Source organism: Antechinus flavipes, chromosome 1 (genome assembly GCF_016432865.1).
Source record: "Antechinus flavipes isolate AdamAnt ecotype Samford, QLD, Australia chromosome 1, AdamAnt_v2, whole genome shotgun sequence".
NCBI lineage: Eukaryota > Metazoa > Chordata > Mammalia > Dasyuromorphia > Dasyuridae > Antechinus > Antechinus flavipes.
Window position 1 is genome coordinate 708376716 of NC_067398.1, and position 13909 is coordinate 708390624.

Consider the following 13909-nt stretch of genomic DNA (forward strand, 5'->3'; position numbering starts at 1 on the left):
GCAGTGGCGGCCAGGGGAGGCAGGCTGGGTTCGGGGGTCCCGGGACTGGCAAGCGCAGCCATGGCTGCTGTCACTGCCCCTCTCTGGGACTGGTTTGGTGACTGGGCCAAAAACCGCAGGGAAGGTGGCAGGTCTCCAGGGTGGGCCAGATGCAGGGTTTGGTGAATTTGTCCCCTTTTAGTCACTCATGAGTCCATCCCTAGAGTGGACAGTCGGGACCTACGTGTAGACAGAAGTTACAGAAAGATGAATTCCTACTTGGCAAAAGTCTTTCTGGTCTTCCGGTCTGGCCAAGAGCAGAACGGTTTGCTCGGGAGGTAGTGATCTCCCCGTCAGTGGAGACTTTCAGGGAGAGACTGGATGGATGCTCTAGAGAGCAATGGGGTATTAGGGAAGCTCTCCAGTTCTGAGAATTTGGGGGACTCTGGATCTTTGTTCCTAGGTCTTCCCGGGTAGGGGATGGCTTTCCCTGGACCCAGATTTTTACTTTAGAAAAAATAAGCTCTGGAATGACCCCTTGATGACTTTCTCATGGAATTTTGTCCTAGAACCCTAGAACGGAGACTCCCAAGCTCTCCTTGGTTCACCCTCCGTGACCATCTTTTCCACCACAGCCTGGGAATATGGTGACCACCCTTCAGAGCCTCTGTCCTCCCTTTGAGGAGTCCTAGGGGCAGATTAAAATCTCAGGGACCCTTCCTGCAGTGTGCCCCCCACCTGCCTGCTCATGCCCTCTCAGCCACTGTCCTGGCTACCGCCTCTGGACACACTCTTGTCAGTGGTCTTATTAGAGTTGGACAGGAAGCATCTATTAAGCACCTACTATTTGCCAGGCTAAGTTCTAGCATGACAAAGAAAGTCCCTGTCCTCCAGGAGCTCCCTAATGGGAAAACAACATGTGGACAGATGTGTACCAACTGTTCAGATGAGCTATGGACCCAATCAGCTGGGAATAATCAAGAGGAAAAGGCACTAGAATTAAGAAGGCCTGGGAAATACTTCCCATAAAATTTGGGATTTTAGAGGCAGCTGGGTGGTGCAGTGGATAGAGCACCAGCCCTGAAGTCAGGAGGGCCTGAGTTCAAATCTGGCCTCAGACACTTACACTTCCTGTGTGTGACCTTGGGCAAGTCACTTAACCCCAATTGCCTTAAAAACAAAAGATCTCCAGTTGTAGCAGTCAGAAGGCCCCCCTTCCCGCAGTGGGCTCATGTAGCCATATGTCTTCCAGGTTGGGGGGAATTCCTGTCGGGGTGATAGCCGTGGAGACGCGGACCGTGGAGATGGTCGTCCCCGCCGATCCCGCTAACCTGGATTCTGAAGCCAAGGTGAGCGTGGGAAGAAGTGGGGAAAGCTCTGACGGGGTCAGGTCCAAGAGAAATGGTCCAAGAGTAGCAGTTCCAGTCTCTGACTCTTTTACTCCAAAAATCCCACCCCAAACGGAGGCGTTTCCCCCCCAGGGGCTTCACCTTCCCCAGCATGTTCCTTCCTTCCCAAATTTGGGTCTCAAAGCTCAGATGATTCTGCCTGATCTCGTCAGATCCCCAAGGAACATGAGACTCCCCGTGAACAGCTCTTGCCTTTTCACATTGTATAGGCATTGTCAATCAGCAAGAAGGCAGCAAGAAGTGCTTACCCTGTGCCATGCTCTGTGCTGTGGGCACAGGGACAAAAACCGAGACAGATTCTGCCCTCAGCTTACATTATGGGGCGGGGGGAAGAAGGAGCTCCCAGGTCATCCTGGGGGAAAGAGCTTTACAAGGTGTCAAGGGATTGCACGAGACGAGGGTGAGAGAGACGGGATTTCAGGCAAAGGCATGGTGGTGGGAAATGAGGTTTCATTTCTTCAGAGCAGCAAATGGACTGATGTGGCGGGACCTTAGAGACGAATCCTGTGAGAGAAGACTGGAAAATGGTGGGCGTGGAGGGGAAGTGCAGTCTGTGAGGAGCTTGAGTTGCCAAATAGGAGAGTTTGTGTTTATCGTAATAAACTCCATTGGCTACTTTTGAGTTGGGGGGTTGATGTGGTCATGAGATTTAGGGCTAGAATGGACGTAAGGGCCCTCGTTTTACAGATGAGAACAGCAGGGTGGACCGTGACTTGACTAAGGGCACTCAGCTAATCAGTCCAGGTAGGACTGGAACCCAGGACGTCACTTTGGTGTCTAAGTAGAAGGTGGGTTAGAAAGGAGAGAGACTAGGAGGTGATTGCAGCCGTCCAGACAAGAGGCGACCAGGGCCCGGAGTAGGGGTTTGGAGAGGGATGCTGGGGGCCATTTGGGGGAGAGAGTGAGGCATTCAGGCTGACTCCCGGGATGGAGCCTGGGGGCCCGGGAGGGGAAGGGGGCCCTCAGCAGAGGTAGGGGAGGGAGGCGGTTAGGAGGAAAGATGATGGGTTCGGTTTTGGACACAATGAGTCTGGGATATCAGGAGCCTGGAGGAGAGGAGGGCGACCATCTGCACTGGGAGGGCAGCCCACGAGATAACTAAGTGAGCCAATGTGGAGGGGCCTTATGGGGGCCCAGCCCCGCTCTGTTAATCTCGTTTCTCTCCGGCCACTTTCGTTTCGGGAGATGGCCTCTTGCCTTGAGCCTGTGCGGATGAGCCACATCCGAGGGTCTCGGGCCTTGTCCTTCAGTGCAGAGGGGTCACCAGGGTGACGAGAAGCTTGGGCTCCTCCCTCTTCCCGGCTGTGCTACCCTCTGAGGACCCGTGGGTCGGGCACAAGTTGAGCCCAGACTGTGCTCAGCACTGGGGGAGGGGAAAAGGCTAGAGAAGCCGGTTATCAGCATCCTTGTGAGGCGCACAGCAAGCATGCGGGGTGACTTCCGTTGGAAGGGGAGCCCTTTGGGTTTGGTTTTATTCTGACCCCGAATCAGGGGACGTTTCCGCATTCAAAATAGAAGCGAAGGCGAATCATGTGCAAAGCTGCAGGTGTGAATGGTGAAGCTTGGGCTCTCCTTCCTAAGCGGGCAACAGATTCTTCATGTTTGGGGCTTGTTTACATGTTATTTTCAAAGCTGCTCCAGCCGCCCGTCCAGGTTTTCTATGATAATTTTCATTTTCTTTTGCTTTAAAAATGCTTCAATGACCCTCTTTTCTCACTTTCCCTTTTTATGTTGGTAACTCTTCCAGTGAAAGAAAGAAAATAAACATGTGTTAGATGTAGTCAAGCAAAAGAAAAAGGGAAAAAACAAACGCAGGAGAGGAATAGAACCTTATAGTTCTGAGGCTGCTGATGATGGAGGTGATGTTTTAGGGATGGATATGACGATAGTGGGGATTGTGGTGATGGTGATATTGATGATGACGGTGATATTGATGATGATGATGGTGATGATATTGATGGTGATGATGGTGATATTGATGACGATGATGATGGTGATGGTGATGATATTAATGACGATGGTGATATTGATGATGACTGATATTGACGACAGTGATGGTGATGGTGATATTGATGAAGATGGTTGATGGCTTTGGTGATGATTATGGTGATATTGATGACAGTGATGACATTGGTGATGGTGAAATTAATGACTGATGGTGATGGTGATATTGATGATGACAGTGATATTGATGACAATGATATTGATGAAGATGGTTGATGGCATTGGTGATGATGTTTATGGTGATATTGATGACAGTGATGGTATTGATGATGGTGATATTGATGACAGTGATGATGTTGGTGATGGTAATACTGATGACGGTGATATTGATGACTGATGATGATGGTGATATTAATGACAGTGGTGGTGATGGTGATATTGATGATGGTGACGATTGATGATGACAGTGATGGTGATGGCGACGATGACAGTGGCTGTAGTGTTGTTGCTGCTGGCGATATTGATGACCATGATGGTGATGGTGATATTGATGGCAGTGGTGGTTGTGTAGATGGTTAGGAGTGATGATGATGTTAGAGATGCTTAATGGCATCACTCCATTTCAAAATGCTGCTAGGAGCCAATAAGTAAATGACTCCCCATCCAAACTTTCCACTTACTGTTTCTGGGGGGAGCAGAACACCAGAGCAGCAGTCAGTACCCTTGGGTTTCCTGTCCCTGGTTAAGCCTTGCCACTTAGCAGCCTAGTGATTTAGGGCCAATAACTCTTGATAATAATCCCAATTTCCCAGAGTTGCAAAAGGATTAGAGGAAGTAATATGTGAAAGGGCTCTGAAAAATAAAGACCTGTCCAAGTACAAGCAGTGAGGGTAATAATCATTTATTAGGCACCTACTATATGTCAAGCACTGGGAAAAAACTAACCAGTTCTTGCTTCCAGAGAGATTATCTTCTATCCGAAGAGGCATATATACGTTTATCCAAATATGCAAAATAAATACAAGGTGATTAAGGAGGGGGAAAAGCTTGAGGAAGGAAATGCTATTTGAGCTTAGAGTGGAAGGAAAGCTGAATTTCCAAGTGGCAGAGCGGAGGAGAGGGCATTCCAGTCATGGCTGTGCGAGGACCAGTAGGAAGGACAGTAGGAAGGCCACCATGTGTAATGGACCAGATTGGGAAGGGCTTTGAAAGTCAAGAGGGGATGTCTGTATCTGATCCTCGGGGTAATGGGAGCCACTAGGGCTTAAGTAGGGCTGATGGGGTCCCATCCATGCTGAATAAAGACGACTTGGGCAGTTCTATGGACAACAGCTCAGAGAGGGGAGAGACTACAGGCAGAAAGACACCAACTGGGTGGCTGACGGAAAGACTGGGGTTCAGCTTTGGCCTTGAACCTCTGTCATCACAGAAATGTTTGTGGTTTGTGGGGGGGAGAGTCTTACATCCGCCTGCCATTTCCAAAGCCACTGGGCCTAGGTAACCTCCACCCTGAGAAGTTTCCTTTTCCCGACGTGGTATAAACCCTCTTTCCATCTTTGACAGATAATCCAACAGGCAGGACAAGTGTGGTTTCCAGACTCGGCCTTTAAAACCGCCCAAGCCATCAAGGATTTCAACCGTGAGAAATTGCCTTTGATGATCTTTGCCAACTGGAGAGGATTCTCTGGGGGCATGAAGGGTAAGGAGAAAAGTAAAAGGAGCAAGTCCAGGCAAACATGTGAATAGCATCGGGGTGTGATCATTGAAAGTGGGACCCGAAGCCAGCTCTTCTTAGCTGTGGGACTTTGGGTTTTTGCAAACCTCAGTTTTTCCATCTTTACAATGGGAATAATATCAATTTGATCTACCTTCCAAGATTTTCGTGAGAATCAAATCAGGAAATATGTGTACTTTACAAATACAAAGCATTATATAAATGGGAAGAAAAGTTTGGGTCCCACTCTATCAATCAACAAGTATTAGGCATCTACTGTATCCCAGCCTTTGGTGATACAGGAACAAAAATTGAAACCATCCCTTCCTTCAGGCAGTTAACGTATTAACTCAGATGTTTTCCTTGGGAACTTGAAGGAGGGATAATGACAATCTATTGCCATTGACCCAGGAATAATTCTCTGAAGTATTCCTATGTCTGTTCTCTCATCTGGTCCTCCTTGAGGCAGGCAAAGCTGAGATGGCCTTCATCTAGAGAGAAGACTTGGGGTTCTTGTGTTCTTAGAATTCTTAGACTCCTTGTCCTTGGTGACTAGCTCAGGCTCTGCTCAATATGGCAAAGAATGGGAGAGCCAGACAGGGTGCTGGCGAGGTCCTTTAAGGCATCTGGGATTCCTCATGGAAGAAGCCTTGGCTGTGTATCTGTGTATCACAAGACTGTATTGTTTATAAATGCTTCAGTGACATGAGAGTGAGAGCAAGATTTATTTAACAGTTAAGGAAACAGACACTCAAAATGGAGTGACTCACCCAGAATCCATTGAGCTGGAATTAGATCCTAGAAGCCTTGTTCCAGAGTTGGAAGGGACCTGAGATGATTCCTAAACAACCTCTCCCCCTAAATCTTGGGATCCTATTATTGTGCTATGGGCAAAGGAGGATGAGGGAGGTGAGGTAGGGGTGGGGGAGATGGAGAACTCTTCCTGTCGGAGGCGTCTCTCCAGACTCTTTGATAACCAAGCTGGCCGGGCTGGGGGTGGGGGGCCCTTTCGATCTCCAGACATGTATGACCAGGTGTTGAAGTTTGGAGCTTATATAGTAGATGGTCTCAGACAGTACAAGCAGCCCATCCTCATCTACATCCCCCCATACGCTGAGCTCCGTGGAGGCTCCTGGGTGGTCATTGACCCAACCATCAACCCTCTGTGCATGGAGATGTATGCGGACAAGGAGAGCAGGTAAGCATGTTCCCAGGGGCTCCGGGGCCTTTCCTCTGGGCCCCTCTAAGGTCCAAGCCTTTTCGTAGCCCCACCAAGGGCAGAAAGACCCAAATAGTACAGGCTTAAACCACTGTCCCGAGGAGGAATCGGCATTAATGACCAGTGGGCTGGCTGGTTCCATCACCAACAACAGGGTCTTGTGTCAAGAACCCTCGCCTTGGAATCAGGATCCTTATCCTGGCTCTGACTCTGTGACAGCTTCTACTTGATATCCAACTTCCTGAAGACAAGGACTGTGTCTAACTGAAATTTGCTAGCTTTTCCAGCATCTTCTACAATCCACTGTATGTATTAGGTGCTTAATTAATGTCATATTTGAGAGTTTCAGTTCAGTTTTTTCAACTGACTCGGAATCCCTTCCATCCTTACCTGTCCATGTTCTAAGGTCCCTTTTCTAGTTCTGACATTTTATAATTCCAGCTCTTCTTGGCAATAGGGACAGACAGCATAAAAGAGGTGGGGGGCTACTTCCATGCTCATGCTATCTCATTACGTACCTCTGGCTTTTGTTGTCATTTTTTCCATCAGAGAATTGATAAGCATTATTAAGCACCTACTGTTTGCAAGGCATTACTCTAGGCAATGGAGACATAAAGACAATGATCTCCCCTAACACTCTTATTGGTTGAGGTCCTTATCATGCAGCTAATGAATGACAGAACCAGGCCTTTCCATCACTAAGCCTTTATTGACTGTCCAGTGTTCCAGGCACTGTGCTGGGTGCTGGAGGGGAAAGGACAAAAATAAAACAGTTCCTACCCTCAGGGGAGCTTATGTTAGAGTGGAGGAGGGATGAGATAAATGCACGTATTTCTATACGTCTTGTATAGAAAAATGCAAAATAAATACAAGGCAGCATGGGAAAGACATTGGATGTCGGAGAGATCCGCACATGCTGAGACTTGAAGGAAGTCAGAGATTTCGGGACAGATGAGGAAGGAGAGCATTCCAGATGTGGAAATAGGATATCCCAGACAGAAAAATGGGCTAGCCCATAAAATGGCGTCCAGGCAGTAGTAATACAGAAAAAAAACTGCAGACGGTCGTTTGGATCAAGATTGTAAAGGCCTTCAACAGCCAATTTTATCCTAGAGATAATAGGGAGCCACAGAAGTTCATTGAGTGCCTGGTCTAGCCTTGGACTTAAGCATCACTTTTGTAATTGTGGGAGTGTGTCTTGAGACAGGAATTCAGTGAAGAAAGCCTGAACAAAAATGGCAGCCACATAAGTGGTGAGGATGGATGCCAGAAATGTTAAGGTGAGATTTGGCCAGTGATTGGACATGACAGGTGAGGAGGAAGAGGAAGGAGGAAGCAGGGGAGAACACTGAGATGACCAACCTAGGAGATGATCTCCTTAGGTGGGCTAAGGAGAAAATCTGGGTCCTGTTTTGGATGTGTTGAGGCGGTAGACGTCAAACTGGAAATATCTAATAGGGAACTGGAGATGGGAGAGGAAAAAACTTAGATTATATGGAGGTGACAGTGGAACCTGTGAGAGCTGGTGAGGTCCCGAAGTGAGGAGTAGAGAAGGAAAAGGAGTCCCAAGAGAGAATCCTGGGGATGCTCCCATTTAGAAAGCATAATGTACATAAGAAGACTAAGCCAGCTATGAGATGGGTCGAGACACAAATAGTAAAGGAATGAAAAGTTTCCCAATCCTTACAAATCATATTCCAAAAAAAAATTTTCCTCTCCCCCCCAAAAAAACCTCAAGAAGAGAAAAAGTTAAAAAATACGCTTCAATCTGTATTCAGACATAATCAGTTTCTTCACTGGATATGGATATTTGTTCTACTCATTAAGAGTAGTCATGGCTCGTTGACCTGAGAATAACAAAGTTTCTCACAGCTGTCGTCCCAGAACATTGCTATTACTTTGTATACAGAGTATTTCACTTTATTTATGGAGGACTTTCCAGACGGTTTCTGGGTGCATCCTGCTCATTATTTCCCATAGAACAATAATGTTCTATGACAATCACATACCATACTTTATTCGGCCATTCCCTGATTTGATGGGCATCCCCTCAGTTTCCAATTCTTTGTCCTGATATAGAAAACTGCTATAAATATTTTTGTACATAGCAGGTTCTTTTGCATGTCTGTCTTTGTACCTCTGAGTGCCCGGTGTCCAGTACAGAGCTGTTAGTTGCTTAACAAATGCATATTGATTGAAGAGGATTTGAGACAGGGATGGGGAACAACCTTCCACTGCTTGAATTTCAGAAATTGATAATTTTGTACGGTCCAAGAGTAACGATATAGACATACAAATAGTCCTCGGCAGAACCAAGCTTCCTCACCCCTGGTCCGGGAGGAGAGGGCGGTCACAGTGTCCTGTGCAGCAGAGAGAGTGAGAAAGATGGGAATGGAGAGAAATCCTTCTGGTCTAAAAATGAAGGGATTTTAGATAACTCTGGACAGAGCAGTTTGCACTGAGGAGGCTGGGAGCCTGACTACCAAAAACTGAGAAGGGAGCGAGAGGATGGACAGTGCCGTCACTTTTTCTAGGGCCAGGCCCCAGATCTCCTGCCTCCTGGGATGGAACTCTTCCCAAAGACCCCCGCTTTGCAGATTCCCCCCACGAGGTACCAGGTAGTAGACAGGATATCTACCCAAGTGGCTCTTGTTTCTCCAGAGGTGGGGTTTTGGAACCTGAAGGAACTGTGGAGATCAAGTTCCGGAAAAAAGACCTGATAAAAACCATGAGGAGGATTGACAGCATTTACATGAAATTGGTGGAACAGCTGGGTGAGTCAGGGAAAGTGGGGCCCTTCTCTCCCTCCCTTCTTCCTTCCTTTTCTCCCTCCTCTTCTTCCCTCCTTTTTCCCCTCTTTTTTCCCTCCTTCCTTCTTTCTTTCCCTCTCTACCTCCTTCCTTCCCTCCCTTCCCTCTGTGGGCAGCGGAGCTGATTTGGACCTCGCTGTCTCCTTGGAACCACAGGGGCTGAAGATCTGCCAGAAAAGGACCGGAAGGACCTGGAGAGCAAGCTGCGAGCGCGGGAAGAGCACCTGTTACCTGTCTACCATCAGGTGGCAGTGCAGTTTGCTGATCTCCATGACACGCCAGGGAGGATGCAGGAGAAGGGCGTCATTTCAGTTAAGGGAGTTTCCCAGCGTCCCTTGCTCCCTGGGCAGGGCCTGGGGGGGGCGGTGTTCCATCTGGTTCATCCCTGCTTGATGCTGGGGGCAGCCCATCCCCCTTCCCCTGGGGGTGCACACCCCGCCTCAGCAGGCCCAGCCAGGAGGTCCCTGGGGAGGCCCCCACAGAATCCCTCAGTCCCCGTGACGCGGGCATTTTCCCATGAGACCTTTCTTTTGTTGTTGAATTACATTTTAATGTGGAAACTCCCAGAAGCCATTTTTCGCTGGCTATAAAACTGGCCTTCAGAACCCAGAATGTCGGAACTGGGGCCCGGCCCCGCCTCCCCAGACATCCGGCCCCGCCTCCCCGGGACATCCGGCCCCCCTCCCCGGGACATCCGGCCCCTGGCCTCCCCCACTCCCCCCCCCCCCGGCCCCCCTCCTCGGGACATCCGGCCCCGCCTCCCCGGGACATCCGGCCCCCCTCCCCGGGACATCCGGCCCCCCTCCCCGGGACATCCGGCCCCCCTCCCCGGGACATCCGGCCCCTGGCCTCCCCCACCCCCCTCCCCGGACCTCCCCCACCCCCCTTCCCCGGGACATCTGCCCCCCCACCCCGGGACATCCGGCCCCCCTCCCCGGGACATCCGGCCCCGCCTCCCCGGACATCCGGCCCCGCCTCCCCGGGACATCCGGCCCCTGGCCTCCCCCACTCCCCCTCCCCGAACCTCCCCCACTCCCCCTCCCCGAGCCTCCCCCACCCCCCTCCCCGGCCGCCCCACTCAGGGCTCCGGCTTCTTTTGCAGGATATTCTCGAGTGGAAAACGTCGCGCACATTCCTGTACTGGCGCCTGCGCCGCCGCCTCCTCGAGGACATTGTCAAGAACAAGATCCTGCAGGCCAACGGCGAGCTCAGCCACGTGCACATCCAGTCGATGCTGCGCCGCTGGTTCATGGAGACCGAGGGCGCCGTGAAGGTTCTTTCCGCGTTGGGTCTAGAACAGGAGGAAGCTCCCTGGCCTCGGGCCGGCCCAGGCCGGCCTTCTTATCTAGAACCTCCTTCCCGGAAGTGGGCTCTGGGGCTGCTTCCGGCAGAGCGTGGGGGCGGGGCTTATCAGGGGCGGGGCTCCATCTCAAAGGGTCGAGGGTAGGCTCCGCCCCCAGGTCCATTCTCCGGGCACATGGGCAGCCCCGCTTAGGGATTCTCTCCTCCCTGTTTTAGAGTCCCCGGAGAACTGATCCATTCTTTGAAGGGGGTGGGGGGGCAGAAGAGGGACTGGGCGCGCCGCGGGGCCTCCTCGCACCCCTGGGGCGTCGTGTAAACTTTGTGTCCCCTCCATGGGGGGAGGCACGCGCTGGTCCCCCAGGAAGTGTGTGATATTTTTGACATTTGGGCGCCACGGATGAGCCTGGTCCCCGCCTCTCCCCCCTCCCCCCCAGAGCAGCCCTCCCCCCCAGAACAGCCCCTCCCCCCCAGAGCAGCCTCTCCCCCCCAGAGCAGCCCTCTCCCCCAGAGCAGCCCCTCCCCCCAGAGCAGCCCTCCCCCCCAGAGCAGCCCCTCCCCCCCAGAGCAGCCCCTCCCCCCCAGAGCAGCCCTCTCCCCCAGAGCAGCCCCTCCCCCCCAGAGCAGCCCCCCCCCCCAGAGCAGCCCTCTCCCCCAGAGCAGCCCCTCCCCCCCAGAGCAGCCCTCCCCCCCAGCGGCCCTCCTGGGAGTAGAGACTGAAGTTTCAGAAACGTCTCCGAGAGGCCTCCGGGCTCCCAGAGTCAGAGCTCCGGCCTGTTTACCGTCATCTCGCGGAGTTTTCTGAGGTCCAGAGGCCAGGCGCCTGCCCGGGCCGACCTCCCTCCGCCTCGGGCTGACTCGCCTCCTGTCTCCCCAGGGATACCTCTGGGACAACAACCAGGTGGTGGTGGAGTGGCTGGAGAAGCACCTGCAGCAGGAGGACGGCCTGCACTCGGCCATTCGGGAGAACATCAAGTGCCTGAAGCGGGACTCTGTCCTCAAGACCATCCGAGGGTGAGCAGGGCCGGCCCTCTCTGTCCCCCCTTCCTCCTCTTCTCTTCCTTCCCCTCCCCCTCTTCTTCCTCCTCTTCCTCTCCCCTCTCCCACATCTCTTCCTCCTTCTCCTCCCACTCTTCCTCCTCCCCTTCCTCCTCTTCCTCTCCTCCCCTTTCTCTATCTTCCTCCTCCCCCTCCCATTCTTTCCTTTTTCCTCTTCCTTCTCTTTCCCCTCCCACTTTTCCTCCTCTCTCTCTCTCTCTCACCCCCCACCCCCCAGGGCCTGAGCCACAGCTTCTGCCGTGTGCACATGTCCACCTTTGGGACTCCCCTGAGTTAGGGGCACGTGAAGGCCCGGACTGAGTACATTTGGGCAGTGTCCAAGCCTTCTGAATGAGGGTCCCCCCAAGATGGCACCGAGCCCCCAGTGGTGGGAAGCTCCCCCTCAGAGTGGGTCTGTTGCACCCTCACAGCCTTGGAACGCAGACCTGCCTCCCTAGCTCCCACCCTGACCCCCCTTACCCAGCCTTTCTGCCACGGTGCCCACCCCCTGCTCGCCCTCCCTGGCTCAGCCAGTCCTCTGCACACCCCCTGAAGCTGGGCCAGCCCCCCCAGCCCTTCCAGGTTGGCCAGCTCTGTGGTCATGGCCCACTTTGGGGGGTGGCGGGCCCCCCGATCCCAGCGTCCTCTCTCCTCTTCTTCAGGCTGGTTCAGGACAACCCTGAGGTCGCCGTGGACTGTGTGATCCACATGACCCAGCACATCAGCCCCGCGGACAGGGCCCAGATCGCCCACCTCCTAGCCACCATGGAGAACCCGGCCTCCACCTGACCGGGGGACGTGTGGGGCCAGACACAGTCCGGCCCGGGAGAGGACGCGCCAGCGGCCTGGGAGCGTCCGGCAGTGGCCACTGGCCGCTCCCAGGAGCCCCCGCCAGGCTCCCCCCCAGGCGTCTCTGCGGGCCTGGAAGAGCAGGCAGCCCCTCAGACCTCTAAATAAAGGGCATCCGTGTGGCGTTTTCATGCAGAGATGTCCGCCCGCCTTGCGCTGGGCACTGGTGTGTTTGCTTTGGCTCGAGGCGTCTTCGCTGCCTGGCCCATGGGCCCCGGGCCTCGTGGGGGCACAGGACACCCTCTGCAGACTTTTTTTTAAAAAACTACCAGTCCGGTTCCTCATTAAGGATCCTTCATGACCGAGGAAAGGGGACAGACTTGGGGACCCAGATCCAGAGGGGGCTGCAGGGAAAGCCGGTTTTGGCCGGCGGCTCTGGCCCAGCTGCCCACGAGGGGATCAGGAGACCTTTTTTTTTTTCATTTTTCTAAATGAAGAGGAAAAAATTGTTTTCAGAACAGCAAATGACAAATCACTAGGGACATTTGTGGGAATTATTCTTAGAGAGGGGTGATTTTTAGGAGAAATGAAGTCTCATCCTGGCTCTGGGGGCATCAGGATCTTCGAGATTCCCTTTGTGGGGAGGGGGCGAGGCTGCCGGATGCTTCCTCTGGATCTGGGCACCCACATCTCTAAGGAAAGCACAGACTTTTTCACTTCGTCTCAGAGGTCCCGGGCCATCCGGCTCACCCTTCCCCAGGGGCTGGCTTGCCTGCCGGGCTGGAGTGTGTGCAAGGAGGGGAGACGCCGCCCCTCGCCCAATGTCGATTGTGAGCATCCCTACTGTGCCCTCCGACTCTCATCCACAGATGAACCTGCTGCTAAGTCGCCTTCCTTCCCCCATCAGTGCCTTGTTATGGTGGGCACATGCCCGCCACCCACCGCCCAGCCAGCACAGAGCAGCAGTACCAGCAGCCCCGCCAAAACCAGGCGGTTTGGGGGCACAGTGGGCCCCCAGATGTTCTGATTTGACAAGAAGTGGATGGAACCTGAGCTCTGGGCCTCTGGCCTACAGTAGCCAGAGCTTAAGTTCTGACAGGGGGTCCGGGGAGCCTGGCACTGCCTTGCTGCCCACATGCACTGTGCTGGAGGGCATTTATCAGGGACTTCCCCTGCCAGGGTCATGAGATCTGATTTCTCCCAAGTCCTGGCCAGAAGGGATGCCCAAGGACCGAGGCGCGTCACATGTGGCGTCGGCCTATGAAAGTGAACGAATGGGGAAGGAGGGTCCCGATAACGGCTGTGTATTTCTCCCTCGGACGGTAGGGGACACGGGCGGGGGAGGAGCGGGGGCTGCTTTGGGAAATGAAGGCTTTTGAATGTGTACGTGCGCACACTGGGCCTCCGGCCAAAGGTCGTGCTGACCCTCTGAAGGCGTCTAGACTAGAGAGCTTCAGGGAGGCTTCCAATAAATTGACCATGTTTTTCAGATGCTTTTCGACTTGGGCTCCTCATTCTGTGTTGGATCAGAGGCAATTAATTGTGTGATTTCTTACCCGTCTCCCCCTTTTAGTCCCTTATACCCCTCTATACACATTTGGGGCAGGACCCATTCATTCATTCATTCGTTTGTTCATTCGTGGCACCAGACACAGGGACAGACATCTTAGTAAAGCTGCCGCCACGTCTTTTGGGAAACCCTTGGGCC

The 13909-nt window shown here is 53.0% G+C and overlaps 1 protein-coding gene across 4 annotated transcripts in view; it reads left to right on the forward strand.

Annotated features, from left to right (window-relative positions):
- The window catches only part of ACACB (acetyl-CoA carboxylase beta), a 120872-nt gene extending 107180 nt beyond the window's left edge, over positions 1-13692 (forward strand). For all 4 annotated transcript variants that reach the window (XM_051972984.1, XM_051972983.1, XM_051972985.1 and 1 more), the window contains 8 exons: positions 1232-1328; positions 4896-5031; positions 6067-6244; positions 8927-9039; positions 9232-9386; positions 10178-10348; positions 11252-11388; positions 12075-13692. In XM_051972984.1, the coding sequence (XP_051828944.1) occupies positions 1232-1328; positions 4896-5031; positions 6067-6244; positions 8927-9039; positions 9232-9386; positions 10178-10348; positions 11252-11388; positions 12075-12201 (1114 nt within the window). In that variant the 3' untranslated portion in view covers positions 12202-13692. The remainder of the gene's footprint in view (positions 1-1231; positions 1329-4895; positions 5032-6066; positions 6245-8926; positions 9040-9231; positions 9387-10177; positions 10349-11251; positions 11389-12074) is intronic.
- The last annotated feature ends 217 nt before the right edge of the window (positions 13693-13909 follow it).